Below are 24,851 nucleotides of genomic sequence, written 5' to 3' on the forward strand. Positions count from 1 at the left end.
AGTATTATGCAGGAAGGAAAGCCCGTATAATCAACTTGTACACCACGTTGACATCGCTTCAGAAGGCAAGCCATGAGAGTATAATGGACTATATCATCAGAGCAGAAACCGCCATCGCGGCGCTGAGGAACGAGGTGAAAGCGTTAGGAGACGGATTGCTAGTGGCCATGGTTTTAAAAGGACTGCCTGAGAGTTTTAAGCCATTTGCAATACATGTGGCGATACGGACGATAACATCACGTTTGCAGAATTCAAGACTAAACTACGAAGTTTTGAAGAAAGCGGAGAAGTTCAACGTAGCAGTCGGCGACAGTGTGATGAAGACTCAAGGGAAGAGTGGAAGGCGTCCGCCAAAACAGTCGCCCGTGACTGGAACAAAAAGACACAGAAATGTCATGTTTCAAGTGTGGCATCAAAGGCCACAGAGCGAGCGTGTCGACAGAAGACATGGTGTAGTTTTTGCAAAAGCGACACACACAAAGATGCCACGTGTAGGCGTAAGGACAAACAAGATGGTGTGAGTAAAGTCTCAGAAGATGCCGCGAGGACTACGCTCACGGTGAGAGATGGAGGAACCAGAACCCAGCGGCAGCCGGCGGCAGTATCCAGGAGAAGGGTCTGATGGTGGACACAGGAGCTACCTCTCATGTCATCACTGACATAACCTGTTTCAAAAGTTTCGACAGCGCGTTCAAGCAAGAAACGCACATTGTCGAGCTGGCAGACGGCACCCGATGCAGCGGAATTGCTCAGCGGAGGGGGAATGCTGAGGTTTCCCTCATCGACAGCAACGGACAGCGCTGAGAGATGCTTTGTTTGTACCGTCATATCCCCAGAGCATCTTCTCGGTGAAGGCAGCTACCACGAGTGGAGCTACGGTTGTCTTCAAAGAAGATAAAGATGTCCTGATAACCAGAGGCGGTACCAGGTTTAACATTCATGTGTATGGAAAGCTGTATTATTTGCATACTGAATGTGAATCTAATGATAAGTGTAATGCCTGTCACGACATACAGACATGGCATGAAATATTAGGCCATTGTAACTATGACGATGTTGCGAAGTTGCAAAATGTTGTTGTAGGTATGCAGATCAAAGGTAAAACGGTAGGCCCGAACAAGAGTGTGAGGTGTGTATTCAGGAAAGTTTGCCCAAACCAGAAATAGGGACCCTGATACCAGAGCAAAGGCTCCCTTACAGATGGTACACACAGACCTTGCAGGTCCTGTATCCACTGAGTCGAGAGAAGGTTACAAATATGTGCAATCATTTACTGATGATTACTCAAGCGCAGTGTTTGTTTATTTTCTAAAGAAGAAAAGTGACACAACACAGGCTACGGAAAAGTTCCTAGCAGATGTATCCCCTTATGGGAAGGTGAGGTGCATCAGATCCGACAACGGAACAGAGTTTACATGCAGTGATTTCCAAGCAGTGTTGAGGAAAAATAATATCAGACATGAAACGTCAGCTCCTTATTCCCCACACCAGAACGGAACAGCAGAGAGGGGTTGGCGTACTCTTTTGAGATGGGTAGGTGCATGATAGCTGAAAGTGCATTAAACAAGCAGCTATGGCCCTACGCTGTACAAACAGCAGCAATGGTACGGAACAGATGTTTTAACAAACGTACAGGGCAGACTCCTTATGAGCTGCTAACCAACAAAAAGCCCAATGTATCCAAAATGCAAAATTTGGGTCTGTATGTTACACATACAAACAGAGCAAAGGAAGCTTGATTCCAGATGTGAGAAGGGGCATTTTGTAGGTCACGACAAGAACAGCCCAGCATATTTGGTGTATCATCCAGATACAAACAAAGTACAAAAACACAGACTAGTAAAGTTTGTGAGGCAGTCAACTGTGGAAAAACAAACACAGACAGGTGAGCCAGATCCAAGCGATAGCTATGATGACACTGTGAGACCCAGGACTACTGAAACCACGCAGGGGGTGAGTAGGAAAACCGAAAATAGTGATAGTCCAGGTACAGAAACGAGGTCTAGTGACCATAATCAAACGCAACAGAGTGTGACAAGTGGCGAACCAGAGAGTAAAAGGTATCCATCTAGAGAAAGAAGGAAGCCGAGTCATTTAGATGAGTTCATAACTGAAAACGGTGTCAGTGATGCGCTTCATATCACAGTAGACTACTGCTGTAGAGCGGTGTGTGGCATTCCACAGACATTTGCGGAGGCAATGGGGTCAGCTAACTCAAAACAATGGACAAAAGCCATGGATGAGGAAATCCAGTCCTTAAACGAGAACAAGACCTTTACCCCGACATCACTGCCAATAGGCAAGGAGACAGTGGGGGGTAGATGGGTTTACGCCATCAAGACTGATGCAGATGGGAGAGACAAATACAAAGCAAGGTTTGTGGCCAAGGGTTACAGACAGAGAAAGGGAATAGACTATGGGGAGACGTTTTCACCCACGGCAGACATGACGAGTGTAAGGGTGGTGCTACAAAAAGCTGCACAGGAGAATTTACTCCTACACCAAATGGACGTGAAAACTGCGTACTTGCACGCTCCCATAGATTATGAGATCTACATCAATCCACCAGAGGGTTATGAAGAAAAAGAGGGTATAGTTTATAAGCTAGAAATCCCTTTACGGTCTTAAACAGTCCGGCCGAAATTGGAATAGGGTTTTGCACAATTGCCTTACTGAGGATGGATTCACACAAAACCCAGCCGACCACTGTGTTTATGCCAAAGAGTCAAAAGAAGGAAAGGTGATCATAATCATATGGGTCGATGACTTGATCATTGCAGCAAGCAATGAAGAGAGACTGAAAGAGGTGAAAGAAATGCTCGCAGAAAAGTTTAAAATGAAAGATTTAGGCAAACTCAAAACATTTCTGGGTATTGATTTCAGTCAATCAGATGGATGTGTAAACATGTCACAGGAAAGGTACACTAACAAGATACTACAGCGTTTTAATATGCAAGATTGTAGGACCAGAGAAACACCCTGTGAGCAGAAGCTAGAGTATACTGATGATGCAGTACAGATGGAAGATGTCAGGATGTACAGGGAGGCTGTGGGTAGTCTTATATACCTCACTACTTGTACCAGACCAGATTTGAGTTTTGTAGTGAGCAGATTATCACAGTACTTTGCAGAGCCTACAGAGGAGCAGTGGGTCACAGTGAAGCACGTACTAAGGTATCTCAAAGGCACTGCAGAGAAAGGGTTAAACTTTAGGAGAAATGACAGTGAGGAGCTAGGAATACTAGCCTACAGTGATGCTGACTGGGCGGTTGATACCAGTGACAGACGCAGTACCACAGGATACTGTGTCAGTCTTAGTCAGAACAGCTCTCTAGTCTCGTGGAAGACTAGAAAACAACCCACAGTTGCGCTGTCCACCTGCGAGGCAGAATACATGGCACTGGCTTCAACCATACAGGAATGTCTATACCTGGAGCAATTATTATGGGGTATAGATAACTACAAGTACACACAAACTATTGTACATGAGGACAATCAGGGCACAATAGCTCTTGCCAAAACCCTGTAAACAGACAGAGGTGTAAACACATTGACATAAAGTACCACTTTATCAGGTCAACTGTGATGGAGGGAAGGGTGATTTTGATGTATTGTTCTACCGATAACATGATTGCTGATGTGATGACCAAACCTGTAAGTAAGTTGAAACTGAAGAGGTTTGCAAGTGCTCTTTTTGGAGAGTGATATGTGTATGACAGAGGTTCACATTCATTCTGTTTTTGTGTGTTTCTTTTGCTTGAAGTATAGCAACCTGAGTTCAAGTGGGGGTGTTGAGATATGTACTCAGATGTATATGTATATGTAATGTGATATGTATATATGGTTACACCACAGGGTGGCGCTAGGGCTCAGGCTATAAAGGCTAATGTGTCACATGTTATTTGTTCAGTTGAAGTAGCTCTGACCGTGAGACTGATGTGTCTGAAGCTTGCTAAATAAATACGCCGACAACGGCTAAAGATAAATCCATCATTTATTCTTTCCTCCGAATGCAACGGTAGCTGCTGCAACAGTGCTCCACAACTCAACAGGTACATTTAAAGGACACCTGTAAAACACAAATGAATCCAACTACAATACAAATGGGTGGAGTGTATAATATTGCAATCTTCATCTCGAGGCCGTCTTCACAAAAGCGTAATTTTTTTCCTCTATTACGCTCCTCCATTCATAAACATGTTCTTTTCCACAGGTTGGAGTACAGACACTTGTGTGCCGTTTGTATGACGTGACAACCCCCCCCCCCCCCCCCTTGCCGATGGAAGGCCGACGTCACCCTGCCAGCGGAGGAGAGGATGGCCTCTGTCATAAAAACACATGAAGAGAATTGAGGAAAAGGAGAAGATTGGCGGAGGGCAGAACCACGGCGCCGGTCTCCTCTCTCCTCCCCGCCGCTGAGCCGCGGACTCAGACGCCTTGTGAGAGACAAGCCGGGCACGTTCCGTTGGCGACACCAGCTCCGGATGAAATGCCATGCTATGTGCGGATTTCTTGGCTTTTCTGAGCAGACGGAGACTGGAGAGAGATAACTGTAACCGCGGATTGGAGTGAGAGTCCGCCATATTCCGCCGTACCACGCCTGGGAGTCGAGCCGCTGGAACATAAACGGACGTCTTTATTCATGGTTTCACCACATTGCCATCACCCGCGGACGGTAACGTGAACTCGGGGCGGGAGGGTGAGTGATTGTGTTGATTGGAAAACAACAACAGTGAAGACTTTGAAGGGATGTGCGGCCACACAATGCTGGACGAGATCACACAGAGACGCACGGAAGACGCGTCTTAGAGGAATCTGTTGCTCATATTGAGAAGGAAGAGCAGATCACACCAATTAGGATCGCACGGATATTCAACTCAACCTGCTTTGGACACAATATCTTGAAGCTGTTCGGGGAAGAAAGCGGACCGAAGCGGGGGCTGGCGGTGGAGGAGGGGGCTCAATAATATCAGATATCAAATGTTGCAATCTGTGCGCTGTTGTAAAGAAGAAGAAAAAAGGCGTACACGCGTTAATTCACTGCAAGTGGGTCTGCACGAGGACGTTATTTGGCATTCACAGGCCTCTCCTTTTTTTAAATTCACCACTGAATCTGAAATCTGAATGAACCAGTAAGAGGAAAAAAAGCGAGAAGTGCGCGTTTAAAAACAACAACAAAACAGGAGCGAGAATGACTCTGGAGTCCATAATGGCGTGTTGCCTCAGCGAGGAGGCGAAAGAAGCGAGAAGGATCAACGACGAGATCGAGAGGCAGCTCCGCCGGGATAAGAGGGACGCACGCCGGGAACTGAAACTGTTGCTTCTCGGTAAGCTCGGCAGGGAGAAGCCCCCTGGCAGGAGAGGGGGGCAGCACAAAATTCCTCACACCCAAAACAAAAAACACACATTTTGCATGTTTTGTCGGGCAGGAGGTGGGATTGTAATAATAATGAAGCTTCCCACCTGAGTAGAGGTTGAGAGAGAGAGAGAGAGAGAGAGAGAGAGAGAGAGAGAAGAAGTATTTGTCACACTGGGAAATTTGAGGTAAACAAGTCATCTACTCACCATCATTCAATCTATTTGCAAAAAAAAGCCCATTAGTCGTGATGTCCGTGGTTGTGGAGAGCGGTGCCCGATCCCTTTCTCCCCGATCCGGTGCCCTCTCTCTCAGTCCCTTTTAAACATGAAGTGTGAGAGCAGGCTGGGAGTTAAGATCCCATCTTCCAGAATATACTTTCTGAAGAAGGCATGCCAGGTTTACGTCTCTTTAGGGATGTTCTAAGAGAGGTTAAAGATCTCCTTTGCCATCCTGTTGGAACAAAATAATGAAATGAGTCCCGCTTAACAGGATTTGAACGGGCTGACTGCCACCTCCGTTGTTAACAGGACAACTAATGTTTTGTTGTTTTCCTCTAATCTCTTAATACCCAACAATGTTCCTATTATGCAAAGGCTCAAACACTACTGACCCAAACCAAAAGAATGACGACATTAAGTCTGCGTAACTGTTTTTCTCCTGAGTGTTTATTCAACGGTTACTCTTGTGATTTGATTGCCTGAACCAAAAGAATGATATGTATCTTTTGTGAAGTAGCTGCTTATCAGTCGGCTCTATCAATGCAGTGTTATGTTTCAGTGGTTTAGCATGCCTCTAATGACAGGATGCTTACAATTAATGCCTTTGAATATTGAGTTGCAGGGAATATACGATCCATTAAAGTAGCAGAGTAAAACGTTTCCAGTCATGGTCGACCGTTTGTGTGACCTCACACCAACATGCTCGTGGCTGAGCTCTTGAAACAATTATGGCTCAATCAACCTCTTTTCTCTCTCTCTCTCTCTCTCAGTGAGACTAGAGCTCATTAAATACAAGCTTATGCAGTGCTTTGAATTCACAGTGGAAGTGTTAGTGTTTTCTCTACCAGTTAACCAGCTGTGCATCTATATGGCTCCATGAGCACTCTGTGCATTGTGGGGGTTTCAAACTCACTGATTGCATATCGAGCACAAAACATGTCGTTAAATTGAGAACTTTTCTAAATGCCCCCCCCCCCCAAACACACACACACACAGTGTAAAGCCAGCTGATGAGTCAGAGACACTAAAGGATTCACTAAGATTGGTGACTCAGTAGTTCCGCTAAAAATCAATGTCCGAATGAGCATCTCAGCAAAAACCAGCTGTTGATATTGATCTCTTACAGCATGAACATAAACGCATTCACAAAAAAAATGTAATCACTTTTATAATCCATTTGAACAGATCGAACAGCTCAGTGTTTATAAGGAAAGAAAATACAGCGAAATCATTTTTTTAAATTTAATTAATTTTGTTTAGCCCAACAATCCCAAATCTGGCTGAAAGAGCGTTTCTGCACCTTTCTATGGACAAAACATCCTGTTAACTAACAAGGCCAACAGCTTTCCCACACCATGTACTGTGCCAACTAATAACTTTGATAATTTCTGTATTGCATAGCCAAAAAGCGTCATTACTGTTCTTATTAGAGTCTCACCTGCGCTTCACTCGCTACGAGAAGTCAAAATGTCTGCTGTGAAAACGTCTGACTCATTTGAGAACAATACGGCTTCCCTTTAACAAGACTTATTCACAAAGCAAAACAGACATGGTAGGGAGTCACATAAGATGATGTTTTATTAAGTTAATCAGAAGGTGTGTTGATCATAGTTGGTCACAACACACAAGTGAACTCTCTTGTTGTCCAATCAGAGCTCAGTGAGTGAGTTTAATATTCAACAATGGGTCGGCAAGACATAATTTCATGTTACGTGATAATAAATCAGGCATACTCGTAGAATGAGATTGTTCTGTTCTTCTTTGTTTTTGATGAGTGAACTTCTCTTTAGGGTACAGACATTAGGTCTGGAGACATGTGAAGCGGCGGAGGAAAGAAGGCCGAAGAAGGCTCCGTCACATTAGCTGAGATTCCAAACCTGTGCACTCATGGGAAGTTCAAGATGAAGGAAGAGGAGAGGAAAGCAGCAGTTTAGCCTATAAGAATGGTGGCATAGCGGCTGGAGACCAGAAGGAAATTGAGAATTATTTTTGTTTTTTTATTGTTTATATAGCACATAAGCTACAAATTGTGTGTATTTTGCTGCTGGACGTCCTCCTGATGTATCTTTTACAAGTGATTTTCTACAGGCTACAAACCTTTCAGTTGGTTTTGTATACAGTGACTTTCAGAAGATACCCCTATATTAATCATATTAAATATGTTCTCATCTTTATCAAGTTAGGGTGAGTTCATCTTATAGTTGTAACAAGATAAGTTATTGGAGCTTGTTTTGGTGAGAGATAAAGGCTCAAACAGCTGTGATCAACTACTAAATTCCCATGATCCTTAGTATGACGTCCATGTGTGTGTGGATCATGAATTCAATGGTTTTACAATGAAGGACAACTCCTGAAAGAGCACATGCACAGCTTCTAGGTCTTCTAGTCTTCTAGGATGGCAGCTTATTATTATTTATTAAAACTTAATGAGAGATTGAACTGAGAGATCGTTTCATTCCACCAAACCTATATAAATAGATTTGAACCATATTAACTCTATTGTCACATTTACTGAAATAAGAAGGATTTATTTTCACTGAAGTCAAGTAGTTAGTATCGTTGCCTTGGTCTCTCATAAAGTTTAATTTAAATGTGTCAGAATTGTCTGACATGTCATTGTCAAAATGATTAATCGAGTTAATTACCTGGAGATTGATGTATATGGAACATAATTTATAGTTGGTGTTCTTAATTTTCACCCTTAGGATGAAGTACAGAGCATGGTACTTCATTTATTGCTGCAATCCTTTATGTATTGCATGCATCAGATTTCTATTTATTTAGCATTGAAGTCTGAAACGTCTGTTTTCTGTCCAAAGGGTTAAAAATTAATTATTAACAGGCTCGTCTACAAATGCTAAATTGATTAGAAACTGCTCAGTGACAAAAGTGGCTCAGCCCAGCTCCAATCCTCAAGAGACCGTTGGACCTAGTTCTGATGTCACACTTAAAGGAAGTGAACAAAGTAGGTTTGTTACCTTGTTCTTTGGTTTTATTTAAATTTAAAAGTCCTTAAGCCAAACCACTTCGACATGTACGACACCAAACAAAGGATATATGTTGATTAAACCAAATAAAGTAGTTTTGTAGCATTTATGTTATGTTTTGTTAGTTCACCACGTGTTTTAACGGTTTAAAACTGCGACAATTTAGTCCTGAGGGAAATGTTTTCCTCTCTAATAGCAGTTGGTTGTATGTGAACGTCATTTTGAAGGACACACACAGTGTGCACACTTGATAACTTGTAAAATTAGTTCAGCATTACAACACATTTAATCTGAACCTTTGACAGTTGCAAAAGTGTTGATCGACTCAATCAATGTCAAATTAAAGGTGTTGGTTCTTTTTCAATGTTGCGACTCGATAAAAGTCCACCGCAGCTTTTAACAAGCTTTGAACAAACACATGTGCTGTGTCTACTACCGGACACTTTACGAAGTACACTGCAATACAGTGCACTGCAATACAGTGCACTGACATCTGTAGTGCACTCCGTCGCTGATAAGTGCTGTATCAAATGGAACACTTACGTTAACCACTTGGCGGATGTGACGGACGCAAATCTGTTCACGGCACCCGCGAAATTAAGCCGGGAGTGACGTACGCAAATCTGCGTAACGGTCTGTAGCTTCGTGGTCTAACGCTTGTGCTACCGTAGCCATCTCGTCCGCCATTGTTTTAGAAATAAAATGAAAAGCTGGCGAAAGGGCTCCTCCTCTTCCGCTACGTAGCCAAGATGGCGCCCGTTTAGGGCTAGTAGCAGTGGCGGCTGGTGAAATTTTTTTTGGGGTGGGCGCAGTTTAAATAGCACTCAACAATGAGAAGAAAAGAGGTTTTGAGTAGAATATTGTAAAAAACAAAGCTTTATTTCAAGAAAACAACGTGCTCAACACTGTTCAATAACTCTCTGGTTAAAGTCAATCATGTCTGTAACCAGCCTGTTTCCATTATTCTTGAGGGAATGTGTCTGTTTTTCAGAACTTCTTCGTTGTGTTTTGGATGCCAGTTCGGTCTCCTTCTGCTGCTCTGCTCTGCAAACAGGGTTAGCTTCATGCTGTTAGCAAGTTAGCTCCATGCTCTTTGCTAGATAACTGCGGCAAGATTCGTGCTTTACACTTGTCTGCAGCTCTTTAGATCCCTCCCCCCGTTGTAGTCCAGAGAGTTTCAGTCCCAGGACTTTGGAACAACAGACAGGGGAAACTAAACAGCACATTACTCACTGAGCCTCCAGCTAACCAGCTCCGTTAGCAACCTGCTCCCGTAGCTCCGTGGAGCTCTCTGGCTGAGGGAACTATACCGGTCTCTGATCTGCCGAATAGTCCAATCACGTGAAATAATAAAACGATGTCATCGGCCAATGAACGCACATTTTTGTGCCCCAAGATTCACGTTTCATCCGTCAATGAGAAGCCGTCCTTGCCGAAATGACTGTGAAATGTTTGCTCGCTCCCGCACAAACGTTTGTCCGGTGTCCCGAAAATGGGGCGGGGCTTCTCTCCGTGATAATGAGTGGCGATATATTATATTTGTTCACATTAACTTAATTGGTTGTTGACAGGCTGACGGTCTCCCACACACATTTAGCGCGTCAACACGGTATATTTACTATTGAAATGATTTGGCATATAATGTTTTTTGACAGGATGTATTTTTTTTTCCTTCTTTGTTTTTTTCATCTCAAAATTTTAAGAGGGGCGGCGCCCTAGCGCCCTCTATGGACGCACCGCCACTGGCCAGTAGTGTCCATCGTTTTACACTGCATTTTTTGCCCGTTTGCAGTGCGCCATCCGGGTACTTTCAGTGCACTGAATTCTGCTGGTTTTGTCAGTGTGGCGCCCTAAGCACTGAAAGTCAGTGCTCGAAGTGCTCAAGTGTCCGGTAGTAGACACAGCCATGGTCTTAATTGTGAGAGGAAGCACTAAAGACTTCCTATGCTTCTTATATGAATGCAGACATTTAACAGTCAGCGATACAAGGTGCAGAAGTATGAGTCAACTTGATGGTTCAAGAATGATTCACTTCCACTACAACACATAGCAATGCAGTTACATTCTTAACCGAGTATCTGCATATTGGACAGTATACAATCTAGGTCTTGCACGACATTGACATGATCAGATCTTTTTCACACTTATTTTCTCTTGCTGGCCAAAGGCTGCCTTAGCGTCACCAACACTAAATATGTTTGACACCCACAGGAGTGAGTTTCTTTATGAAATTGAAAAACATGCTCCTCAGATCCAAGAACAGAGTTGTCAAATGTCACTTCCTGAAAGCAATAAAACTCAAAATCATGTCCATGTCATTGAGAACGTAACGTTCTGGCCAATATCTACGAATATGATTGGATACAAATGCTATTGTCCCCATAGGAAATTGTTCATAATTAGGACCAAGCAGTGTTTGACCCCTTGTTATAGGAAGAAGCAGGTCCATGCATGTAGACAAAGGATCAATCTGAATGAACCAATACTGTGTTCTCTAGATCTGACTACGACCCGAATACGACCTGTAGTTGAAGACTAGAACATGTGTTCAAGTAAACGTGGAACGATGGCCTCCCTCTGCTCTGTGTTCTCTCCTTGAGGGGATGCTTCACTCTCAGTGGTGAATTTGTTTCCTCTGCACTTACGCCTTTTTTATTATGATGATCGAGCATCATATCGGTGTTCTTGCTTCCTTTGGTTTCAAAAGTCCGCTGCAGTGCAAAGCCAAAGCCAATAATGATACTGTATCTTGAGGCCAACGGACAAAAACATCCCTTTCAATGGAGGACGCTTCATCATGTGCTCTGTTTGTTCTCCCATCTAAAGTCTGGACAGCGTAGGTTGTGAATAGTTGGCCTCTCAGTCAACTTTGAAATGTCCAGAGTGTTGTACGAGTGATTGAGTGCGCCAGACACAGAGCAGCCTGCCTTCTTTTTTTTGTCCCTCCTTTCCTGCTACTGAGTTGGACTATGTTAACAAGTCCTGGGGCGAATCAGACTTCACTTCAAGTCGAGACATTCGCACCAACCTGAGACCTCAGGGTTAATCCTGGGTCACTGCATTGGTTTGAAAGGTGACTCAGCAGCCTCCAACGGCGGGCTCACACTCATACTCTGCATCTTTTCTTCCTCATTGTCTCTTGTTGGTGCTATTAGGACCCAGATGTGGTCAAGCAATCCCGGAAATCGTTGGAGCCAATGTTAGCCTCAATATTAATAAGGCTTTTGAATAAATATGTGCTTCTCATCATGCATACAGCTGTTAGTTATACGATGTAGTAGAATCTTCTAATGTTATCTAACCTAGGGTAACCTGTATAAAAGTCTGGTAGGACACTGTCTCGTAAATTAAGTTTATTCTGTGAGGATTGTTTTCTTTATTGGGTGAATCCGCAGAAGAAGTCAAGTGTCTTGAAATACATTGCGTTCCAATGTTGTAATATAAAACTCAGCATCTCAGCGCCAATATGTCAAGATGAAAGGCAGCTATAGCAAACGTTTTTAATTTATGGGTGAATTCATGAGCCGCTCACAATCCACTTCTTGCGTGAGTACATCGGGTTTGAACATCCACGAGGAGATCAGAACTGTGTCTCAGAGGAGAACCCAGATACTTTGTGCCATTCAAATCCAGAACCCACTGGCATTTCATTTAAGTTTTTTTTTAGATTTCTCATTGTTCTTGTCATGGTGAGTCCAGGTTGTCGCAGCAAGAGAGGACCCAAACGCCGACATTACTGCACAAAACAATCTTTACTCCACGAAACCAGAACAGGACGACAAACACGCGGACCAAACAGTACGAAGCCACACTGGGAATGAGACGAACAGGGTTTACATACACAGGCAAGGTGAGAGGATTGGACAACGGGGAACGAGACACAGGTGGACACAATGAGGGCGGGACCAGCAATCACACAGAAGGAAACAATCAGGACCAGGGCAGACAATCACAGGAAGACAGACGACACAAGGACTTCTAAACAACACAAACTCTAGATCCTAACAGTTCTACTTTGTTTGAAAAGTAGACTGTGTCTATTTTTAAGGCGGATGCCGTAAAGCATTAACTCTTGTTGCACAGCCTGTAACAACTACGACTTGTTATTGAGGTTAAAGTAATGCTACATTATAGGTGGACAGAGTGTGTAGTTGGAAAGCAGGTGGTGACGAGTCTCACCCACCCTTTAGTGCTACAAGGTAAAGTGCACCAAAGGATAACGCAGTGACAGTGTGAAGAATGACGTATATTTAGCTTGAATGTATTATTTTAGCATAAATAAGCAACATATGTTGTGTGCATGGTGGCATTTCATCTGTGCTTCATGGGTGAGAGTTCGGTTTTGGCTGGATCCAAGCGCAGACACAGGGACTACAAGGTTGGGTGAAGGCAATGGGTTTATTAAAAGGGAACCCTAATGAGGACGTAGGACAAGAGGTGATTGTAGGCAGAACGGTGAGGTGGCGTGAGTTGCAGCAGCTGAGCAGGCGTGCAGGCGTGGGAATCCTGGGCGCAGGGAACAGGGGTTAGTAGGAAGTCAAAAACACAATACGAGAGCAATCTAAATCCTAGAGAGGCCGAGAGTCTAAATAACACTGGAAACGGTGAACGTGCAGGTGTGTGGAGATGAGGCCAGGTGCCGGAAGCCACGCCCATGACACACACACACGCACACGTAACAGGGTACACACAGGGGACACAAGAGACACGGGGAAAAAACATAAAGGGCATTCACATTGATTAGTATTTTGATGGGTTTTGTGCTGGGCTCAAGAGCACTTCCAGGGTAACTGTGCTAATTCCTGTTTGAGTATTACTGCCTTTCATCCTCATTCCAGGCTTTTAAACTGGCAACCCGACAGTAGTTCTCTAGAGGTTATGGTATTTCAGTGCTTAGTCTTTAGCTTGGCTTTGTTACATGCTCTGTCTGTGTTGTGGGCCTGCAGTAGGGAGGCTAATTTGGCTAAAATGAAGTTCATATTATACAATATAAAGGAGTGCAACACTTTTATAACAGAGACTTTAGGTCACACTGGAATCAAGTAGGCTACACGTCTCTTGGCCACTGAGATGCAAAACACACACACATCAATCCTTCCTGCCAAAGTTATTCAAGAGTTAGTGGTGAGGTGAAGTTAGATCTTTCAGTTGCTCTGCCAAGATGCTCAATGAAGCAAAGAGAAATTACACCCCCGGCTCTTCACACACAAATAGTCCCTGTCACCACTGAGAGGAGAGAGATGTTGTTCTTGGTCTGCCACCAGACCAAGCAAAGAGGAAAGCAGCCAGCGCATGATATTAGATGTGTGACTGACTCAGGGAGTGAGTACATCCACTGTATGTCGATGTGCATGTGTTGTACATCTGTGTGTAGTAATGTGTGAAAAATGTGTCTTACCAGACAGGATGTTGTAATCCATAATGCCACAATTCAGCTATGTTCCACCGCAGGAAAAGTCCTCGCATTTACATTTTTAAAGGTTTTAGATTGTTTACTTATTGACTTTAAAGATTATTAATTCACATTTCTATAATAACAATGGCTCACATGATGTGTAAAAAGGGTTTTTCAGAGTGATCCAAAGAGAATTATCACTCAACTCTATGCAGCCTTTTAGCCAATTATGCCTACATTATTAGATTATTAATAGCTATTTTTGTGATAATCCAACTTGTGCTTATTTTGTTGCGGTTTCTATTTTGTCCAGGAAAGTAAAAAGTGACTAAATGTCCTTTCAAGGAACGTGAATGCTGACGCAAGACATTCCATGTGTTGTCTGGTTAAACATAATACTGAGCAAACCTACAGAATAATCACCTTCAATGTGTTGTTTCCCCTGTCCCTGTTTTCTTCTCAGGCACTGGGGAAAGTGGGAAGAGCACATTCATCAAACAGATGAGGATTATCCACGGCATCGGTTACTCTGACGAGGACAAAAGGGGTTTCACCAAACTGGTCTACCAGAACATCTACACAGCCATGCAGGCCATGATCCGAGCCGCAGAGACGCTCATGGTCCCCTACAAATATGAGCACAACAAGGTAAATTAGATCTATTCACCAAAGCCATTTCACATTCCTCAACTGAAATGACCACAGTTGTGAAGGGTGAGTAAAACAACTCTAGAAAGTGGCCACAGCGTCCTTGTATATTTTTAGATTGCTGTCTATCTTATTTGGAGCAGCCATCCTTAAATGTTTCCGGTCCTTTATGACACTTCCTGTGTCCTTTAAGCGCTCCATCTGTGCCCCTGTGTGTGTTTATATCTGCGTGTTTCAGTAGACTCAAATACATGAGTGCATGTACAGTAACACAAATACACAAGAGAGAACTGCCATATACTCTTATCATGACTGCAGCAGGTCATTTCACACCCTAGTTCAGTAATCATAGCTCTGGGAGCTGATACCGTAACCTCTCACTCACAGTTTATTCCCTGTGAGAATGTCAAATGAAACGTAGTGGAGCATCATTACCTCTGCAACCCTTCTTTATAACTCAGACCATGTGAGGTGACAGCTGACCACGCTGCTTCAGCTCATTCCTGTCTGGCCACAGTCCAGTCAGACATTGTTTGCTGAAGGGTTTGGTAGAGATTTGGTCACGAATACATTATTTCTTCAATTTTAGTGTGATATCCTCAAGTCAGATCATAATTTAGGGATAAGTATCAGGACCGTAAGAGTTGTATTGACAATGCACTGAAAAATGGATTATAAAAATGTGATAGTCAAGGTGATGTTTGATAATATGGAAATATTAGGAATGCTTTTTGGTCACATTTTATCAGCATTGCCATATCTATAAATCAACAATAGGGGCGTTTGTAGGATTCAAAGAAAGGGGGGGCGAAGTGGTATGGCAAGACCTGTTTGCGCAATTTTTTGGGGGCGCCCCGGATATCCATTTCAGGGTCATAATGATATTTTATGCTCATCTGGACACTATCACTGAGCTAAAGATGAACTAGTTCAGTGTCAAATATACCATTCAATGGAAAAGAATATAATAATAATATCTATTAATGCAGAGAATAGAGAGATGTCGATAGTTATTTCTTTCATATTGAATTTGCTCGATCACGCTCTGACTCACTGGAGACAGTTTCTAAGTTTCCCTTTCATTTGCCTCAAGTAAACCTAAATGTAAACAGGTAGCACTTGTTAACAAATACCGACAGACACATTCTGTAAATACCTGGACTTACAAGTTCACTCTGTGCATCATTTACTTTGAGCTAAACTCCTGGCTGTCGTTGAGAGACGTTACTTGCCAGAGTGAGAAAGCCAGCGCAGCAGTCTCCCCAAGGTTCTAGTGCCCAGTAATTTATTGTTAATTATGATGATAGGCTATTGGATTGTAATTTGAAGAGGAGAGAACATACATACCAGGTAGCATGTAGGAGTTAGAAATAACACATGCCCCCCTAAAATAGGCCTAACGACGACCCTGATCAACAAGGAGACCAGTCGCCCGTGGCTCCAATTAGTTTTATTGAAGGAGGGACTTCCTTTATTGTGAATAGATTAATTATCGGGCTGGGCAGAACATTTGATTGTACATTCATTGATTATTTACATCAGAAGTTAGATGTTTTTTTTAAACAAAACCTAGTTTGGGATATGTATTTCTGAGTAATCGGGCCCGATAATGTGAGATTACTGATATATATCAGACAGTTAATAGTTAATATGTTGACAGTTTTATTTGTAAGGCTTTTATTTGTAAGGATTTTATCTTTTAAACATTGAGCTTTTGTGAAAGAACATGGTTCACACTGTCAGCATTGAGGTATTAATTTTGCACGACTTCTCTGCTGTTCAGGTGGATCACAGTGTCCATGTTGCTTCCCGTCCCACATTTGCATGCACATAAAGAATAAAACTGAATGTACTGTTTCAGCCCAGACATTTATCATTGGTGGCCCAACTTTATACACAATACAAACCAAGCAAATCCCTCAAATATGATAATATATATATATATTTTTTTTAAAGACAGCTTGTGGCTAAACCTTTTCTACCATCCTACATCTCGCTATACAGATATTCCAGTTTACAACCAGCTCATTCATATTTTATAGATTTAGTATTTGGAATAAATTATGGGCTGTTGTGTGTTTTACACATCATGGTTTTCTATGAGACATTCAGTACTTAGAATAGTACACAAACAACAACGTTTATGATGAAATCTAAGTTATGTGTACAACATAACCACTGACTTGCCTGTCAACATCCTTCCGCTCTCATATACATACGGCTAAAATAGGAAGTATTATACCTCTGACAAATGAGTTCACTGACATCGCAAAGGAAGTGAAAATTAAACATTTATATTGTGTTTATACTGGCTATCTAGGCACTGATAATGTCATGATTTGACCTGTAGGCTAATGAAAGTAATATGTACTGGACACCTGTTTTTTCTTCTGGGTCATCTTACATTATACAATATTCTGTTAATTTATTATGTATAATTAGGGCAGTATCCAAAAGAGGAACAATTTCACATTCAGGTACACGTTGATCATCTCTTGTCATGGGACACAAGAGAGTTTTAATAGGGATCTGGGGCAGCAACACTTTCCTCTTTGTATCCCGATGGGATTGAGCTTCTGATATTGTGCCTGTGGGTGTGAAGTAATTTCTGTATTTCGAATATGTTGAGTGAGTGAGAAAAATAACCAGTGATAATTAGGACTGCATAATCTATAAATTGTATTCTCATCATTGGGGGTGGCGATGGCTTAGGGGGTAGAGTGGAGTCCTCCTATAATCACAAGGTTGTCTGTTTGATTCCTGGCTCGTCCTGTTCGCATGTCAAAGAGACACTCAACAACACAGGTAGACCTCCAGGTCACGGTTCCAAATTGTTTAATTGCAGAGGTCAAATGATTTGTATGTAACGATAAACTAAAGTTTATAGCCACTGTGTTTTTGGATTATCAAACAAGCTTGATGTTTTGATACATGAAGTACGATGTGTCTCCGTAAGTCATGGCAGTTATTCTCTTTGTTTCTTCACTCCAGGGCAACGCAAACATTGTGAGAGAGGTGGACGTAGAAAAGGTCAGCATGTTAAAGAATCCTTATGTAGATGCAATCAAGAGTTTATGGAATGACCCAGGCATCCAGGAGTGCTACGATCGAAGGAGGGAATACCAACTCTCAGACTCCACTAAATAGTGAGTAGACAGATGGGGGGGGGGGGGGACAATACAGATATCAAAACCAGACTTCTAAACTCTGGAGTGGAGTATGAATTGAACTTGAGACTTGGATGGTTCCCGTGATAACAAATACTCACCTGGTTCATTTCTTCTCTCTGCGACTGAAGTTACCTGAACGCGCTGGATCGGATCGCTGAGCCAGCCTACCTTCCCACCCAGCAGGATGTGTTGAGGGTTCGGGTCCCCACCACGGGCATCATTGAGTATCCCTTTGACCTGCAGAGTGTCATATTCAGGTGAGGAAAGAAACATGTTCAGGATCAGAAAACATACATAACATTGTCTACACACAACACAGACTCTAAATCGTTATATATATATATATATATAACTATATATATTTAACTATATATATAGTTATATATACAGTTATATATATATAGTTATAAATATAGAGAGTTATATATATATTTATAACTATATATATATATATAGTTATATATATATTTATATCTAAAGTTATATATAGTTATATATACATATATAACTATATATATATATAGTTATTTATACATATATAACTATATATATATATATGTATAACTATATATATATATATATATACAGTTATATATATAGTTCTATATATATATATATAACTATATATATATATATATATACACAAACATGTTGCTCATGGTGGCTGTTTTCTCTCTCCTTGATGCTGCTGCTGTCACAGGATGGTGGACGTCGGAGGTCAGAGGTCGGAGAGAAGGAAGTGGATCCACTGCTTTGAGAACGTCACCTCCATCATGTTCCTGGTGGCGCTCAGCGAGTACGACCAAGTTTTGGTGGAATCGGACAATGAGGTGAATGATAAACATGAGCATAGAACATTTGAATCTAAAAGTAAGCTCAATAACCACACTACGTTATTACATCTAAAACTAGTGTGGTGCTTAGTTTCACATGGTCAAACCAACATCATCCATTTAAACGCTTTATTATTTCATGTGATGTTGAAGATGAGCTGACTCTGAAGATGAAAAGATATTCCTTCTTTAGAACAATGGAAATCAGACTCTCCTCCACCTTTTTTCCCTAGGAAAGTATTTGTAAATGATCGGCCAGATGTATTTGCGCCCTTGTATTTTGCTTTCTTTGTTACCTGCAACGTGCAGAAAGAGGAGAAGACTGAGCAGCTGCGTTTCCTCTGCATGCCGACGCCACTAGATTCCTTTTTACAATATACAGGAGGTATTCTGTTTGGCACTCTAAATGTACTGCCGTGTTAGCGGCGTGATTTTATACGGCTTGCTTTCAGAACGCTTGTTTTGTTCAATTAAATACGGAAATTAAGTGCAAGGGAGAAATTGAAGTCTCGAAGGCAATATGGCCGCCTGCCTCATATTGTTACTGCTTTCCCTCTGGTGCAGTAAAACTTTATTAAAATCTCTTCTTAATGAGTATGAAAAACTGTGGTTTAATTAAGTGTCTCTCTCTCTCTCTCTCTCTCTCTCTCTCTCTCTGTAGAACCGAATGGAGGAGAGCAAAGCTCTGTTTAGGACAATTATCACGTACCCCTGGTTCCAAAACTCCTCAGTAATTCTCTTCCTCAACAAGAAGGACCTGTTGGAGGAGAAGATCATGTACTCTCATCTGGTGGACTACTTCCCAGAGTATGACGGTGAGTAACTGCAACATCGAGTCAAGTCTGCTCTTCTCAGCAAGCATCCAGGCACTCAGCTCTTCTCAGCTGCTGCTAGTCTGCTCACAGATCTTCTTGCCAATTTAAAATTGATGGCGGTGTTCTCAAAACACCAACATTCACTCCATGTCCTCCATGTGTAACTCCATGGTGGTACAGTATAAAAGCACAAGGTGTTAAACAGGTTAAGGTTCTCGGACATGGATTTCTAAAGGTAACTTATTCTGAGAGTTATGTTGTGTGACTTTTGTATTGTTGGTAATTTGATATTATGAGTAACACATAATGTCAATCAGCCTTAAGAATAGTATTGGACCAATGCCGAGTCCATATAGCGGTTTGTCTTGGTCAGCGATATCCTGTATTAAGGCAGCAAACACAACACCTAAATAGCAACAGTGTCACTTTGTCGTATTTAGATTAAAGTTATTGGTACTCACTGTGATGAAAGAAACTGCCGAGTGCATTCATGGAGCCTCGTCTTCCCCTCTCCAGGCCCCCAGAGGGATGCCCAAGCAGGCCGAGAGTTTATCCTCAAGATGTTTGTGGACCTGAATCCAGACAGCGATAAGATCATCTACTCTCACTTCACCTGCGCCACTGACACAGAGAATATCCGCTTTGTCTTCGCCGCCGTCAAAGACACCATCCTGCAGCTCAACCTGAAGGAGTTCAACCTGGTGTAGAGCGCAGCAGGGCTCCCGACAGGAGGCCCTCAGCAAACACTCACTGACGCAATCTGTGAAAAGATAGATCGTATAATCACATGAAAAGATAATCGGAGGGAGAAAAAATCGAATGGTTGCATAATCCTAATTTATTTTCCATTTGTTGATCTTTTGGTCCTCAAGGGGTGAGCAAAGTAAATGTTATCTAGCTATTTAAGATGTTGTTGAAATAAGGGGGGTGGGGGGTTGGCGGCTGTTGAATATGTACAGCAACAATGCTCATTTTGAGCCTTTGTGCATTGTGAAGATTTTTTATTTAAATTGTTTTGCTTGTTTGACAGAAAAAAAGAAACTTCCTTGTCCACTTGAGGTGAGGTTTGGGGGCTCAGTGAGTTACATCAGAGCTGGAACTAATGCAATTTGTTCCCTGCCTTTTTACTAACAAGAAGAAAAAGTGTTCTTACCTTGTTTTCTCCCCGTAACTGCCGGTTCATTCTGAAGCTTCGTCCTGGGTGTTTACCTGTTAGCCCAACAGGAAACGATGTAACAGATCACTAATTGACAGCTTTCATTCTCCTTCAAAGCACCGGTTGGCAAGTCTCTTGTTAATCCGTATAAACTGTGATTTCTAAAAATGATTTCTTATTGATTTGGTATTCATTGACTGAAATTATTATTATTATTATTTGTAATATTATTGCATTAACTTTGCTACCATCCGGTGATGTGAGACTATGGAGGTACATTCTCCACATTTTGGGAGGAAATAGCCAGAGTCTTCACAGTCACACGAGTTCTCCAGCGACGTAACCATGACGTTGAGAAGTTTGATGATGTCGCTGACTGCTTTACACAGACTGAAGGGAATTGAGGAGAGGATGGTTTATGAGACCATGTTGTTAAATTATGTTCAACTGTGCCACATTAACGCTTTTTATTATGGTAATTTGTATATTTATTGTGAAATGCCAAAAAAATTCGAGCACCATATTCTCTACCTTGCGCTGTTTGCTGCTTCAATGAAACCAAAAGTGTTGAGGACAGGAAAAGAGCAGGGCTAATGAATGAAGACTTTACTGACTTTATGTATCAACTCCTGCAAGTATCCAACTCAGTCAATAGTCCCCTCCCCCATCCCCCCAAGCTCTCTTGACTGTTGTCTTTCGATGGCAGTGGAGAATACATTTGGCTAATTCCTAGTTAAACGGACACAGTGTTGATGTTTGGTTTGTACTAAAGTAGGCCTTTCTTTTTTTCTGATTGGCTCCGCTGATTTGCAATTTCCTCGTTCTATGTCACTTTAAGTATTGTTTGTAACAACTTGCAACACGCCTGTATTTTACATTTATTGAGGCATAGTGCAATTATAAATGCTATAATCATTGTACATACATCTTTCTTTCTATATATATATATATATATATTGTAGAATCTTTGTTGGCTTTGTAATTACATTTTTGGCAGATTGAATGTGCGGTGTTGAAAATATGTATCTATGTAATTGTATTGTACATCAAATGGCTAATTCATTTTTGGAAGAAGAAATAATGTTATTTACATGTTTTTTGTTTGGTTCTTGTTTTTAAAGAGGAGAATGTAATCTTTTTTTGTCTTTCTAGTTTTGTTTCTCAGCAAAGAGATATTGTTCAGCTTCAAAACGACATGAACAGAAATATCTTTATCTAAAAACACATGATCGGTATGCCAGTTTGTTCAATTTACTTTTATATGGGGAACAACTGCAGACTGAATCCAATCTACAGGGCTAATTGAAATAGTTTAGTTCTTAACTGGCTTCAGAACCAGAGCACTCATCATATAGGTGTAACCACATCACTCATTGATTTTGTTTCAAATTGAACTTCATCACACAGTGTCTCAATAAGTATTTACGAACTTTGTGATTTCGTAGTGTGTCGCATACCTTGTGATCCTGAGCACTCCCCACCCCACTACCTTAGTATGTTTCATTTAACAAGTACTGCGAGAACTGGGTGGATGGCAGGCAGGTTATGTGTAGCTTCGGCTCAGATTTTGTACAAAAAATCTTGTTTCGGATTGTATTTTCTGATTGTTTGTGCTTTTAAATGGGGACGCCATCGCCTTTACCACCTCAGATGGAAATTCTCCCCAATAGAAACTCAGTATAGTCAGTGTGAACACAAAGAAAGACTCAAACAATTTGGCCTAATTAGGATGGTACATTCACAGGTTCTTTTATATTTGTTGTGTTTTACTTTGATTCAATTTTGAATGCCACCATTTCATTAAAATGTATGGTATTATTTTCGACATTATTTATGAAATGACAAGATAATAGACAAAAACACAACAGTTCACATGTACATATTGCCTTATTGAATAAGCTGTGCCTCTGAAATCTCATACAAGGCACCTGTGTTTTTATGAGAAGTGAAGCTAGTGCAACCAATAACGTCCCACTGTGCAGCTGGAGGAGTGTTTGGTTCGGGCTTGGTGGTCTCTCCTTGTTATTCTGTGCTATAAGACGCCCCGGGAACAGCTTTGAAGTGCAGCTAATATAACACCATTACAGGATGTAAGAACATCATGAGTGAATTGAAATATGAACACACCTTATTGATTTCATAATATTGTCACATCAGACTAATGTCTTAAAACGTATGCCACAGTGCATTATAATGCATTAAACAGCCTGATGTAACTACATATTATCAAGATCTGTGGTATGTGACACAATCTGGATTCTAATCCACCACCAGCCACCTGTGGTGGGTTTTTTTTCGCCACATTTGGCTGTGGTTTGGCATCTAGCAGCCACTTTGGCAGGCAACCAGCCTTCCCTCAGAGGTCCTGTTGTTTTCACATATTTTAGTTGGCAGGCAAAATTTCTTACAAGGATGATTGATTTTGGCAGGCAAAACCCGCTTCAACAAGTTAAATTCCAGCCCGATTCCCAGTGAGAGCTGAGTAAATCTTACAACAACCACTTCTCAAGTGCAGGGCCTCATAGGAAAATAACTGAACTTGTCACACATTTCACTGGATGTTAAAAACGGTGTTTAATGTGATTCTGCTTGTTGCCAGAGGAGAAGTTTCGAAGATGGACGATAGTTTCAACTTATCAGTGTTGATGGTCACTTGTTGTAGAGTTGCAGTAATCGGTAACTTGTGTCCCTGCTTTGATAAAGTACTTACTTACACTGTCCCTGCTGCTTCAAGGGAAAGCCATGTTTAAACAATTCACACTGCATTCAACCCAGTGAGCAGAGATTGCCTGGCCCTGTTTGTGAGCTTCAAAGAGTAATAAAAATATGAAAAAATAGACTTGGTACTTACTATTTATTCTTTTGGTTTTGTACATCATTGTCCTGGCAAAAATAACAAATGATAATTTGATAATTTTGTTTGATAAATAAGAGCTACAAAGGGCCGTTTCTTGTGAATGACACGTTCACATCATTACATGCGAGTTGTATTCAGGCTGGATTTTCCTTTTGAAAAAGCTGGTGTTGACAATTTGAAATCTCTGCTGCTTATTTCATGTTGTATGTTAAACATCATATCTCCAGGGTGACGCAATCGAATGATGCGTCTCAGCAGTTTATGTTCTTCTTTCTAAATCACGCAGTCCTTAATGTACTGTATATGTAACGCTGTGGTGCACATTAATGACTAATTTAAAAAAACAGTGCTATTATGATGATCTCTAATCATAATACTATATTTCATAATAATATAAAATGTTTTCTATTCCATGCAATTCATCAACATGTTTCTGAATGAAACGCTATGTTCCTTTTTAAATGGGTCAACTGTGTTTTTCATGGTGATTTCAGTGCTATCAATTTTCTCCTTGTTATCATGGGTGATTTATATTTCTTTAAATGCAAAAGAAAGAAAAAACAGGCAACAGAATACTTTGTTTCCCTGCCACCATAAATAAGGTTTATTTATATCTTTTAAGGATCGGTGTTACATTCTAAATCATGGGTCCCCAAACTTTTTCCTGTGAAGGCCACATAACTTTTCCCTTCTCTGATCGAGGGCCGGGTCAGTTTGCAACAGAAAAAGTGTGACGATCGCAGGGGTGCCTTAATGTAAAGATTTATTGTTTTCCACACATAACCAAGCATTAATAACCCTTTCCGGGATCTTCACAGAAAATAAAGTCAGGAAATAAATAGCACTATTTATGAAATAAATAATAACCAAATAACCCTCTCTGGGTTCTTCACAGAAAAAAATCAGGAAATAAATAACACTGTTTGTGAAATAAATAATAACCAAATATCCCTCTCTGGGTTATTCACAGAAAAAAAGGTTATTGAACATTAGCTTTCTGTTGTGCCGTGCACAATCTGAACAGGTAAAAGTTTAGTTTAGTTGTCAGAGCAGTCTCTCAAAGTTCTTGTGTTCCTTCCTTATCCTTAGGTTCCAGTCGGCTTGAAGACACCGCTGTTTGCAGCTCTCTCATCAACTTCCCTGTGAAAACCACAAAGCAAGCAGGCTAAGAAACCGAACTAAGTGATACAGCATCTACACAGCACAATACATGTCACTACCAGTATGGTTGTGAAATGTATTGTGCTGTGTAGATGTTATAATCATTAAATGTGTTTATATTCAGAAAAGTGAGCTTACCTATGTATGTTCATCAGTGTGAACTGTGGGCCTGCATCTGGCTGATGAGAAGTTGAATGTCAGGTTCCATTCTAGTCACAGTCAGTCTCAAACACTGATGCAGATGTTCATCTG

The 24,851-nt window shown here is 41.4% G+C and overlaps 2 protein-coding genes across 4 annotated transcripts in view; one reads left to right on the top strand and one right to left on the bottom strand.

The window, feature by feature from the left end:
* Window positions 1-5,790, bottom strand: part of wdr31 (WD repeat domain 31) — an 18,126-nt gene extending 12,336 nt beyond the window's left edge. The window contains exon 1 of one of the 3 annotated variants that reach the window (XR_008832189.1): window positions 5,566-5,643. Coding sequence is in view for 1 of the 3 variants with exons in the window: in XM_056418031.1 (XP_056274006.1) it covers window positions 5,566-5,571 (6 nt within the window). In the remaining 2 variants the exon portion in view is untranslated. Of the gene's footprint in view, window positions 1-5,565 lie in introns of all 3 variants that reach the window. The other 2 variants (XR_008832188.1, XM_056418031.1) reach the window with 2 other exon arrangements.
* LOC130196152 (guanine nucleotide-binding protein G(q) subunit alpha) lies at window positions 4,299-23,418 on the top strand. Its single transcript, XM_056418035.1, has 7 exons — window positions 4,299-5,327; window positions 14,423-14,607; window positions 17,599-17,753; window positions 17,906-18,034; window positions 18,478-18,607; window positions 19,272-19,425; window positions 19,942-23,418. The coding sequence occupies exons 1-7, from the start codon at window positions 5,192-5,194 to the stop codon at window positions 20,130-20,132; spliced, it is 1,080 nt and encodes a 359-aa protein (XP_056274010.1). The 5' UTR covers window positions 4,299-5,191; the 3' UTR covers window positions 20,133-23,418.
* The last annotated feature ends 1,433 nt before the right edge of the window (window positions 23,419-24,851 follow it).

Source organism: Pseudoliparis swirei, chromosome 7, assembly GCF_029220125.1.
Source record: "Pseudoliparis swirei isolate HS2019 ecotype Mariana Trench chromosome 7, NWPU_hadal_v1, whole genome shotgun sequence".
Taxonomy (NCBI): Eukaryota; Metazoa; Chordata; class Actinopteri; order Perciformes; family Liparidae; genus Pseudoliparis; species Pseudoliparis swirei.